Here is a 12,624-nt window from a genome sequence, read left to right on the forward strand (position 1 = left end):
CTCTAAATGAACCAGAGCTGTTTTGAGCGCGTGACTGATTGCGCGCCGTTCGTTGTTTTTCTTTTCTATTGAAGACGCTATTGTCCGGTTGAAATATGATCAATTATTTAGACAATAGAGAACCTGAGGATTAATTATGAAGGTTGTTTGACATGTTTCAACGAACTTTACAGGTACTATTAGCATGTTTTCATCTGCATGTCGTGACCGCCTTTGAGCCAGTGGATTACTGAACAAAACGCGCCAACAAAACTGAGGTTTTTGGGACATAAAGAGGGACTTTATCGAACAAAAAGAGCATTTATTGTGTAACATGGACTCTTGTGACTGCAAACATATGAAGATCATCAAAGGTAAGTGATTAATTTTATCGCTATTTCTGACTTTTGTAATTCCTTTACTTGGTTGTAAAATGTTTTAAATGCTTTTGTGTGCTGGGCACTGTCCTCAGATAATCGCATGGTATGCTTTCGCCGTAAAGCCTTTACGAAATCTGACACAGCGGCTGGATTAACAAGAAGTTCATCTTTAAGCCGATGTAAACACTTATATATTTTATGAATGTTTATTATGAGTATTTCTGTATTTTGAATTTGGCGCTCTGCAATTTCACCGAATGTTGGCCAGGTGGGACTTTACCGTCCCACCTGCCCATAAGAAGTTTTAAGTAAGTTACAGTGCATTTCCAAAATCGTCATACAAAGAACTGTCCGAGCAAGATCCAGGGTTCTTACCGGGTTCAAGTTCAATGTCTCATTTAACAAAAAATGTGTTAATATATGATATAACAACAAACACGGCCATAAATGCAAGGTAAGAAATGTAGTGTTTTATGTCACACGATTTTGGACAAATTTGTCAAGACACCAACCATGAGAAAGGGTTAAACTGAGTTTGTTAAATTAACTTGTGAATTTTATTGAATGTTCCTTATATCAATTACCAGTTATCAACAGCTGTATCTGTCAGTTGTCCACCGCAGGAAATCTTCACTGGTACTCTATCTTATAGAAAGACCCTTAGGCGATGTCAGAGGTGTTACTGTGTTTCCCGGTGTTATACCTATCGCGGACATTACCATTCGATGCACTGAGTCACATTAGCAGAAATCTCATGCATTCGTTTGACAAGGTTGAACATCGGAATGTGTGTTGTAATACACAGTACACCTCCATTAGGATGAGATCAATCCTTATTCTTTCATTTAATCATTTTCAATCTGTCATTATTTCTATATAGTCTACACTTTCTCCTTCTGAACTTCTAACACCGGTAGGATGGGTATGGCTTTGTGACATTGACCACAAGAACAGCCACTCAGGGATTTAAGGCAGTTACACCTCTCACATTGCCTGAACAAAGACAATGATTTTCTATAGAGTTCTGATTTAATCTAGGCCCTAATTTTTATTCAGTTACCCTGAGGTGGACAAATTAACATAAGGCTTTACACAAGGCTAAGAGTTTTAATACAAATCCAATGAACCCCACATCTCAGTTGGATCTTCCCAGCAAACGCAAACGTTCCTACAACACTGGGAAGCTTAATGTTCAAATGGAGACCCAATTCTGTTTCCAGATAATGTTAGCAGGACAACATCCCTGACTTATGTTGGAACCTCCTGCCCTCTATCCTCTTTATCCTTTAAGAATGATCGCTCATTTGGGAGTAAATCTTCTCCTTTTGCAATCTTGTCCAGAATCTCAGACTCTTCCTTTATTTTCTTCAACCCAACGATCCGATCCTCGAAGCCTGGCTTGCGTTCGTCCTCCTCTGTGCGAATGAGTATGTCAATGTACTCCATAGTGGAGAGAGAGCTTGGTTTCAGGGCAACATCATTAAGTCTCTTGAGACAGTCAGAAGACTGCGTGATCAAATTCATCAGTGCGTCCTGGATCATGTGAAACTCATCCTCAAGCTTATCCAGCATCTCCTTGGTTTCCATAGACTTGCCCCACGCCTTCATGAAGTTGTCCTTCAGTTCTTGAATAGTCTTTTTCTCAGTCTTTGTTTCATATGTCAACAAGACTTGTTCCCTGATGTGGTTACTGGAAGAGCATTTTTCTGGACATATGGTGCAGTTGCCATCATCATCCATCACGGCACAACTGTTGATGTCATCCTCAATTGGGAGGAAGCAGCAGGTGTGACATGTGAAATTGCATACCTGGCAGTTTGTCGCAAAGTCCTGGGCTAATTTGCTTCTCTTCACCTGCAGCACATTTACCTCGGTCTCAAAATTTTTGTTCTGTTTCATGTTCTCGTCCTCGTTCTCCAGACACTGTTTGAAGCTTTTGATCTCACTTAGCTTTGACAGACCTGCTGTGATCTGAGGGGTCAGGCATGTCATGGTCTTCTCCAGAAGCTCACGTTCTTCCAGAACTTTCTTTGTCAGGGTCAGATCTTTACTCTCAATGCTTTCCAGTGCTTGGAAAAATGTCTTCATCTCCTTGAAAGTTGACCTCCATTGCTCTGGACACTGGGCCTTATGATCATCATCAGTATCATCCTCTTCAGAGCTGCTCTCCGTCTCCTTTGAGAACAGAAATGAACTGTTGAATTTGAAATGGGTTGGTAGCCCCTTCTTGTCTTTCTTACAGGGCAGATTTGCAGCTTTGATTGCCTCTAGCACCGGTATGTTCTTCCCATCAACAAATGTCACAAGCATCAGGATGTTTTCAGCAACATCCTTTCCAAAGATGGACAGGATGGAATCAAATATGTATCTTTGGGAAGGACTGAGACGAACAAGTGGTGCCTGCACTACAAAGCAGACTGCATCAATGTGATTAATCCCTAAAGGGTGACACAAGAAATCCTTCACCTTTTGGGTGACCAATTTATCATGAGCCATTCCTCTGGTGTCTCCGAACCCTGGTGTGTCAATGACAGTCAGAGAATAAGGAATCTGAAAGCCTGGCTGGTTGTAGAGCTCGTATGATGTCACAACCACAGTCTGGCTCTCAGCCTGTGACTTGTTGGTCACCTCATGGATGAGCTTAAAGCGGTAACATTCCTCCCACTTTACCCCAAGAATGTAGTTTATCATGGTATTGACCAGAGTTGTTTTTCCTGAACCTGTGGCTCCCAGAAGCAATATCACCTTGTTATTCCGTTGCTCAACTTTCCTCCCAAATCTGTACTGATCAAAACGTTCATTTCCACCCAACTTCTGTTCCAGATTCAGCCAATGGATTGAGGGGTTGCCCTTTTCCACCTTCTGGGATTTTGTGAGGAATTCCTCACTTTTTGCTCCGGTTGATTTGCTTGTCTTTGGTTGGGGATCAGAGACCCTAAGGGTAGTCAGCACAGTCTCAGGACTGGGTTCACTGTTCCCTGCTTTGCCACAGTTAGCAGAGACTCTGATGCTGTATGCAGTGTCAGCCTTTAGTCCTTCCAGTACACTCTCTCTAGTGGTGGTTTTGATGGCGTGCCACATCTGGTTGTTTATAGCATTTACACTCTTTCTGTATTCAACCACATAACCAATGACGTCAACATCATCTCCCACCATGGTAGGAATGTCCCAGTTCACTCTGATACTTCCCGATTCTATCCTCTTCTCTGTGGGGGGTCCAGGGGGGCTACATGGGCGGGTCCTAAAGTATTCTGTCCAGTCACTGGAGAGGCTCACACCAGGTCTACACACCGCCTTGCAGCTAAAGCGGTACTTTTTGTAAGGGTCCAAACGACTGATGGTGACCTGGTTAGTTGTAGCATCCGATTTGACCTCGGTCCACTCAGAGTCAGCTTGCTCAGCCTGGTACAAAACCTGGTACGACTCCACAGAGGTAACACCAAGCATGGGAGGGTTGACCTGCAAGTGAACACAGTCATGCTCCAGACTCTTGATGGTGGGAACACCTGGCTTTGATGGCAGCTCAAACTGTGGACTCAAAAGTGTCCCTCTTTCATAGACATGGATGGAGGACGCAGTGAGGTGTTTGTTTGAAATTGATGCAATGCAGAATGCAAGATTTTCTCTGCCTTTGTTTGACTCTTTGAAGTCTAGGAACAGATTTATGGTTTGCCTGGTTAGGGTGGTTACCTCCCCCGAGCGAAACCACTTTTCTGCCGTAGTCTTCCCGGCTGCGTTGGGGTTGTAAGGTATCAGTGAAAAATCACTCTTAGATTCTTCCAGCAGGTAGTTCTCCAGGACTACCAGATACTCTTCTTTCTCCTTCAAATAGGATAATGCAAAACACACTACATAATCATTAGCTTGATCAAGCACTATTCCATCCAATTCACTGCTTGAGTACACAACTTGTACCTCTTTCATTATGTCAAGGTAAGAGCTGACAACATTCATCTCTCTCTCTCTGTCGTCCAGGTACGTGATCATGAGGTCATTCTGGAATGGAGAACGTTCTTTGCTGTTCAGCATTTTAATCAGCACTTCCTCCTCCATTCCTCCTCCTCTTATGTTGGGAAGAACCTTGCAGAGAATTTTCTGGAACACCATCTTATACTCTGAGCACAAGTCCCTGAATGTGTTGAGCTTGGCTCTGATTTCAGGGAACTTAATAGCCATGTCTTCCTTCATCATGTCCTGGCATTGTACATCAGTATTGTCCAGTCCGTCCAAGATTCGCTGTGCGCGACGCACCAGGCTATCACTGATCTGCCTGACTAGCTGGGTAGCTGCAGAGTCCAGGTTCTTGAGAGGATAGAGCCAGACGGTCATGGGCACAGCATGTTCTCCATTATCCCCTAGGCGACTTGGCATGCCAGCATACACCTTGATGGCATCTTCAAATGTGACAGGGTTGTTTTCTAGTGCAAAATCACCATGGAAAGTGCAGTTGAATTTATTGGCCTTTTTCTTCTCTTCCTCACTCATCTTCAAATCTCCCTCCCCTTGTATTGATGTGAGAGGGATCTTTTTTATTGTGCACAGCAGGTTTCCCTTGATGTCCTGGTGATTTTCTCCTGAGGAAACCTCTTGGTCAAAAACGAAGAAGGCCTGTGCTCCGTAGAGCAGGCCAGTCACCACATGGGTTGCAGAGCCCTCTTGGAAGACATTACAATGTTTCACATTTCCTGCCCCCAGGTGGTCCATGGTCAACTGCTCGAAGCGAGTGGTGGCACGGTACTGCAGAGAAACCCTAGACTGACGCTTTGAGGTCTTTTTGTCATGTAGGAATTCAGCAGAACCCTTCACACTGACTAAGCCACAAAGAAAACTGGCCTCAAGAGATGCAGACACATTCAAAGCTTCTGACTTGTCTTCAGTTGAGTCTGAAGCAATGATTTTGAAGTCAGTGTTCGGTTGTGGACGGACATTGATGTTTTTCTGCAGCATCTCAGAATCCCAGAGAGTGATACCTGCAGTTTAAAGAGAATGACCAAAGAACGTTATTGTGAAAATAATACTCCAACATGTACATGTATAATGATTTCTATATGTAAACATGGTTTCATTCAAATAACTAATTCAAGGTAAATATTTAATTCAAAGTAAATATTCTAGGTGTCAACCCATAGTTAGAAAACCTACACCTCCTACACTCAGAAGTAAAGAGTGCTCTGTAGCCCCATTTGAACCAGTCTGGAAATGGGTTCTATCTGGAGCTTCTTTCAGGTCAAATATAACCTTTTTTCCAAATAAAAGGTGCTATTTGGAACCAGAAAGAGTTCTATCTAGAACCTTTTTTCAGATGGTTCCCTACAGGGACAAATGGTGCCACATTACAATCTCAGAAGAAAAAAAAGAGTGTCATCTTTGCCATTGACAGAATCACTACTATATGAACACTTCAAAAACAACCTGCCATCACTCTTTTGTCCCAAGTGCGTCCTCTAGCTTTTCTTACTCTGTGGTAACCACAGAGATGCACCAGAAAGCTCTTCTCTCTCTGCAATGGCTGATTCTGTGACAGCATCACAGAGGACTTAAGTGCCCAAAAGCCTGTTTTAGCATGGGCAGCTCCATTCAGGACTTTCACCATTTTGAATTAGTCAACAGGGAGATACTTCCTTTGGGTTAAGGAAGGATTACATAATTCAATCTGGGTCCTCAGGAGGGATCAGACAGAATATAATCGCTGCCACCTGGTGAGGTTAGCATAGGGCTAACGTATGCCATGTTATCTGATGGGACAAGCTACAATTTAGCGTTCTGTCACATGCAAGTAAATCAACAATTTTTATGAGCTGAGATGCATTTTGAGCTGGAGAAACTGTTTAAATGTAAATGGTGGCTTATGTTCACAATTATGGCCCCAATGTCTTCAACTTCTATGAGTGTATTAGCAGTTTGTAAATAAACTGTAAAGGTGCATACCCCCACCTACTGTGTGGAGTGTGTATAGTCTGAACAGGTATAAAGCCAAGGTTGGTGATTTACTGACATCTGCAGTTATGGAATGTTTGTTCAGAAGTGCAATTCATTGGCTGACCCCTCCTGCTGATTCTTCCTAAATCCATAGCAACTACTTTAAAATGGTGAAAGCCCTCAACGGTGTTCCCCCTGCTAGAACAGTGTGCCCTCTATCCAACTCAATGGTGGAAACACTGTCAATGAATTTAAGATGATGCATATTGATTACCTCCAAACCAAAGAGGAATAGTTTCCTGTACCTGGGATGAGGACATCTCTACGACAGTCATACAGCATCCCCAGCTGGAAGGGTCGGCCCAGAGCGGCTAGCTCGATGGTCTCCGAGTCAGACATGACTCAGTGTTCTGTAAACATATCAGTACTGGGGTTACTTCAGCAGCCACAGTATTAGAACATTTCAACAGATCATTTGGCTGTCAACATAAATACTTGCCCAGGCCCAGGCAATGCAGCGTGTGTAAAAATCACTGATACAGTATGTTATGCAAACATTTGAGTCACTCACATTTTTGTCTCCCAGTCTTCCGTTGGATTGTTTATTTTAATGAAGGTAATAAAATAAAATAAATACTGCATAGCGCAAGTGATGTGTGGTTATGAAAACTGAGACTGAAATGTATTTTTTTTTAAATAATACCATCAAAAGGGTCGGGGCTGGACCATTAATATCCAGGGCTGAAGTCCCAGAAGCCCAGGCCTAATGACGCCACTGGCCAACATACTTCGTCTGGTCAAGGCACATGTACATTTGACAAAAAAACATGCCTTGCATTGAATGCTGGTGTAAACAATTGCATTGTGGCAACAAGGATTGTAGACAGGGAGGTGGGCATAATAAGCCTGTCATGAATATGTAATTGCAATGAGGAAATGTGTTTTTGAAGGAAGGAAGGAAGGAAGGAAGGAAGGAAGGAAGGAAGGAAGGAAGGAAGGAAGGAAGGAAGGAAGGAAGGAAGGAAGGAAGGAAGGAAGGAAAGATGGGAAGGAAAGAAAGATGGTTAGAAATAATAAAAGAAAGACAGAGAATGGCAGCACACCACCTGGCATAATGTTAAAGGCAGTGAGGCAGGTGAAGTTGCAGAACAAATCAATCAGGAATACAGCGAAGGATTTTTGACATAAATTACTGTACTCTGACTCGGTATTGTCAAAAGGTTACCAGAGAAGAAGTTGAAAGTCAGACAGCCACGCCAACAACAGTGGTTGGCTAGTCAAAGCCACGGCAGGTTTTTTTCACCTGATTTGGAGATGCAGCTTGTTCAGTGTACTACTAGGTCAGCTGACATTTATTTTGGTCTGTCGCCAAGTGAGATCAGAAGACTTGCCTACCAGTTTTGCTGTGGCACACCAGCTGAAGTTCGCGCCAATGTGGGCAGAAAAAGGCGAGCTCGGAGTGGTTTACAGGCTTCTTAAAGCGGCACACAACACCATCGCTGAGAAAGCCAGAGGCAACTAGCCTTGTCAGGGCAAGTAGCTTCAACAGAGAGAAAATGTTCATGCTTTCTTCGACAATGTAGTAGAAGTGCTACAGAGATATCAATTTGGACCAGGAGACATATGGAATGTTGATGAACCTGTGAACCCTCGTCACACTGGCTGAAAGGGGAACCCTCGTCACACTGGCCTGTGCCGTCTCAGCCACAGGGAATAGTATACCTCCATATTTTATATTCCCCCCGTGTCAACTTCCGCGATCATTTCCGGATCACCGGGCAGCAAAGGAGGGGAAAATCTCTCTGGGTGGATGAAAGATGTGCACTTTGTTGACTTCCTGAAACATTTCGTTGAGCATACAAAGTGCTCAAAGGAGGATCTCTGTTTACTCCTTTTGGACAACCACGAGTCTCATCTGTCCATTGATGGACTCAATTATGCTGTCATTCCCACCCCATTGCTCTCACAGGCTTCAACCCTTAGACAGGTCTGTCTACGGGCCTGTCAAACACTGCGTGTGATGCCTGGATGAGGAACAATCCCGGGAAGACAATGTCAATTTATGACATTCCTGGGATTGTGGCAATTGCCTATCCTCTGGCTGCAACCCCCTTGAACATTCAGGCTGGCTTTAGGGTGGCTGGGGTACAACCCTACAACAGGGATGTATTTCTGGAAACCGAATTTGTGCCATCCTACGTTATAGATTGCCCCATTCAGAGCCCAACCCTACCAGGCCCCAGCACCAACCCTGCCCTGCCAGGCCCAGCAACATTCCAGACCTGCCAAGTCCCAGAACCAACCTGCCAGTCCCCAGCACCATTTCAGCCCTGCCAGGTCCCAGCACCAACCTGCCAGGCCCCAGCACCATTTCAGCCCTGCCAGGTCCCAGAACCAACCTGCCAGGTCCCAGAACCAACCCGCCAGTGCTAGGCCCCAGCACCATTTCAGCCCTGCCAGGCCCCAGAACCAACCTGCCAGGCCCCAGAACCAACCCGACAGGCACCAGCACCATTTCAGCCCTGCCAGGTCCCAGAACCAACCTGCCAGGCCCCAGCTACCACGTATGGTAGCTCTCAAATTCTTCCTCTCAAACCGCTTAAGCGATGTGTCTTCAAATTGTATTATTGAGCTCGCACAACTAGTGCTTACTAAACTATTTTTTGTTTTATAAATTGGAACAGCAACGGGAACGGGATTTGCAACGGGAATTGGAACAGCAACGGGAACTCCGTTAGTTCCCAACTATACAAAATTCTTCATGGGGAAATTGTAATTAGATTTTTATTTATGAAAATAATATTTTCAAAGATCTTGTGAAAGATTGGACCCGCTAAATAAATGATTGCTTTATGATCTGGACGGGTTCCGAAATTAAATGAATTACTTAACTCTAGAGTACAATCGATTTCCTTAAACTATGAAAAATAACATTAACTCTATACATTTCTTAGATGTACTTGATACAAAGAAGGGACTATCAAGTACGACAGTTTACAGGAAACCTACATATTACTATCAGCTGCCAAAATTGTATTTTTTATCACCCTCTGCCCCTAAGAGGTTTACCAGTAAGCCAACTTAATAGACTGCATCGCATCTGTGACACAGAGGAAGTATATGATAGACAATCAAATTCTCTCCTTAGGCGTTTCCACTTGAGAGGATACCCCGTTACCGGGCTTGATAAAACTCATAAACAAGTTAAATGCCTGAACAGAAGCCAGTTACTTAATAAATCCAACAAGAACATATGAAACTGTTTTCTGTAAACTATCACGTTCATTGATAGCCATAATGGCATCAATTCTATTGTCAATCAACATTGGCACATATTATTATCAGATTCCTCTTTAAATTCTGCCTTCCAGAATCCATCTTTATTCACCTATAAACGATCAATAAATCTATCAAACATATTGGTTCAATCAGATGTGGTCAGAGAAAAGAGACATTCATAAAAGGATGATTCCCTTGTAGATCCGTGTACCCCTTGTAGCGTCATAAGGAAATGTTCGTTATAAGGAATAAGGAAACGTTGTATGCCCTCAGACTTCTAGGACCTATGAGATAAAGTCATGTATAACTTTCATTACTAAAGGAGTTATTTATATGTTAGTGTTATTGTAATTAGAAATATTTTGGCAAAACATCTCGCGCCTTGAAAGTACGTCTTGGAGAACATAAATCTACGATTAGACGTCAAGATATCACCTCGCCAGTTGAGAGACACTTTATAGAACACAGAACACAATCATTCTATTAATGAATTGCGTTGCGTTGGGATCAAAAACGTTCATCCACCAAGTAGAGGTGACCATGACAACAAATTACTCCAAAGAGAAGCCATGTGGATGAATAAATTACATTCTGTATCTCCACACGGTTTAAACGAAGAATTAGATGTTCTCGCCTTCCTATAAGCCACATTTGAACTGTTATACAAGAACACTGTCCATATCGTTTATGAGTTGGCCCCACATATTTATTATATACAGGTACACGATAAATGCCACACCTCTGATTGGCAGATGAGCGCCAACCCTGATTAGAAGCACCTGTTGCTCATCTGTTCTTTACAGATGTTGTTTTGAATTTAAATAAAGTTGTACCTAAACACTAAAGAAGGCTGTAAAGCCGAAACGTATGTCTACGCTATCCCTGATGCAGTGAAAATAACTAAAAACATCGAATAATGAAGTGAGCTTTATGCACAATTTTGAGTGCGAACCCATTAGACCCTTTGTTTGTCTGAATTCGGTGGATTTACGCACCAGCCAAGCATCTGGGAGAGCGCGATGGTTCACTTTCGTTCAGTAAATTATCCACATTATTAAAGCTACAGTCTGAGATTGGTTTTTGGGCATTTAAATGAATGACACAGTATAACCATCAATGTTTGAAGAATACAATTTATAAATACGTCATGAGCTTATTACCATTGTCTTACCACATTAGAACCCGAAATAAACTCTTATTTGTTTGTAAATGTAAAAAAAAGCAATGTATAGATTCAAAACATGGTTATCAAAACTGTAATGCAGAGGTCATGGACTGTCAGTCCTGGCATCTGGAGCACTTTAGAATTCGAGAAGGATTACATTTCCCTCGTCCCATCCCTCAGTTGTAGACCACAATAACTGGAGGAACGGACAATGTTATTTCTCAAAGATCAATTAAAGTTAGAATCTACATTTGGTGAAACAGCGCCAGCGCCGTTGATATGGTTTCAGTGATGAAACGGAGGAGAGGAGCGACCGGCAGTGGTATATTTGTTACAATGATGTCCGATGGGGGGGGAAAACGGTGTTCTTTGTTTGAAGTATCTTATTCGTTTTTGTAATATCCCAAACGGACGTGCCAGTTTCACCAAATACGGATTGTAGCTTTAATGATTGCCCAGTAAAGGTTTTGCTAAGCAACCATTTAAGCCTACATTTGAAATTAAATAAGGGTTAGTAGCCTACCTTAAGACAACGAAACTTGCCGATGGATGTCAAACAGACAAAAATTCACAAGTAGATGTTCAAAATAGAAAAGCCAAGTATACAAAATAAATATGATATGTGTCTACCAAGACGTAGACGGGGTGTTACACACTGTTTTATAGACAAAATCACAGAGTTTCTAAACCCAGAGGCGCAACATCGCGAGACATCCAGGAACGCTTCTGAAATAGACTAAACAGAACATGCCGAGGTTTGGTGCTTGAGAAGTCAATGAGAGAAGTGAAAAAATCTTAATTAGTTGGTAGTTTTCTCGAAATCAAAAGGCACAACCTAGATTCGAGACAATTTCTTAAGTAGTTGAACCTGTTATTACAGCAACCTCGTGAAAGTGATGAACTGACACGTTTTCATTTTCGTCAAAAACAAGTTTATATCGAAGCAGTGCTTTTGCGTTGACGGCCTGCACATGCGCAGTTCGGCGTGAGACGACCATCAGACCCGATGACTTGCTTCTCTACGTATGAGCTCTGCTAGCCAACGTCGCCATGACATCGCCTACAAGTGTTATCTGGGATTTCTATTGAAGAAGCGGCTTTACCCTATCTTCATACTGTCTTTGACCAAATCTCTCTTGTAAAACCACCCCAACACTCGTCTTGTAAATTACATGACCACAAGTCAGTCTCTGTGTCTGTTAAACTGTAACATCGGAGACAGAGCTCATCCTAGTGGATACAGACTGCTACAGTAGACTACTGGTTGTCATGGAGTTGATCTGATTCATTGTATTTCTGCTTTGTATGCTACTTTGAGTACAGTACAACTCCAGTACAATGCCCATGCACTGATGGGTGAAGGTGAATATAAACTTTATTACATTGTCCTTACTGCATGGTAAGTTTTGATTGACATTCATGTAGGTACAGAATAACAATGTTTGTTTTATTAAACGTTTCACCTGCATCTGCTTCTCGACTCACAGCGTCTTCTTTACAGCATCACTGGCAAGAATCAGCTAATTGTCTGCGGTATTGAGTTGTCGCGCAGAGAGTGAATGGAAGAGAGTGAGGTTAGGTGAAGACAACGAAGATGACAATAACGAGTAGTAATTCAAACACAAACTGTATAGCGTCAGGCTGTACGAATTGGCTCCAAGAAGAATTCCTCGGTAAACTAACATCGGCCTACCCAAGGACCCACAACTTTTGAAGAAATGGCTCCATGTCCTGAAGAGGAAGGACGTGCCAGCTTGAGCTACCTGCTACCTAACGTACATCACAGTGTTCCGTACACTTGACCTTAGCAGACATTTGTTTATACTACAAAGTCAACTGTAATGGTAATACCATTGTAAAGTACTATTTCTCCACTTTCCAGCTAAATCAATGACGAGACCT

General features: G+C 42.7%; 1 protein-coding gene across 1 annotated transcript; it reads right to left on the reverse strand.

Annotated features, from left to right (window-relative positions):
- Positions 1-889: 889 nt before the first annotated feature.
- Positions 890-11,631, reverse strand: LOC139537896 (uncharacterized). The gene is made up of 3 exons (XM_071339779.1): positions 11,246-11,631; positions 6,584-6,688; positions 890-5,329 (listed from the first exon to the last, which is right to left on the reverse strand). Exons 2-3 carry the CDS (start codon positions 6,675-6,677, stop codon positions 1,608-1,610), a joined length of 3,816 nt encoding a protein of 1,271 aa, XP_071195880.1. The 5' UTR covers positions 6,678-6,688; positions 11,246-11,631; the 3' UTR covers positions 890-1,607.
- Positions 11,632-12,624: the final 993 nt, after the last annotated feature.

The sequence above is a fragment of the Salvelinus alpinus genome, chromosome 13, assembly GCF_045679555.1.
Source record: "Salvelinus alpinus chromosome 13, SLU_Salpinus.1, whole genome shotgun sequence".
NCBI lineage: Eukaryota > Metazoa > Chordata > Actinopteri > Salmoniformes > Salmonidae > Salvelinus > Salvelinus alpinus.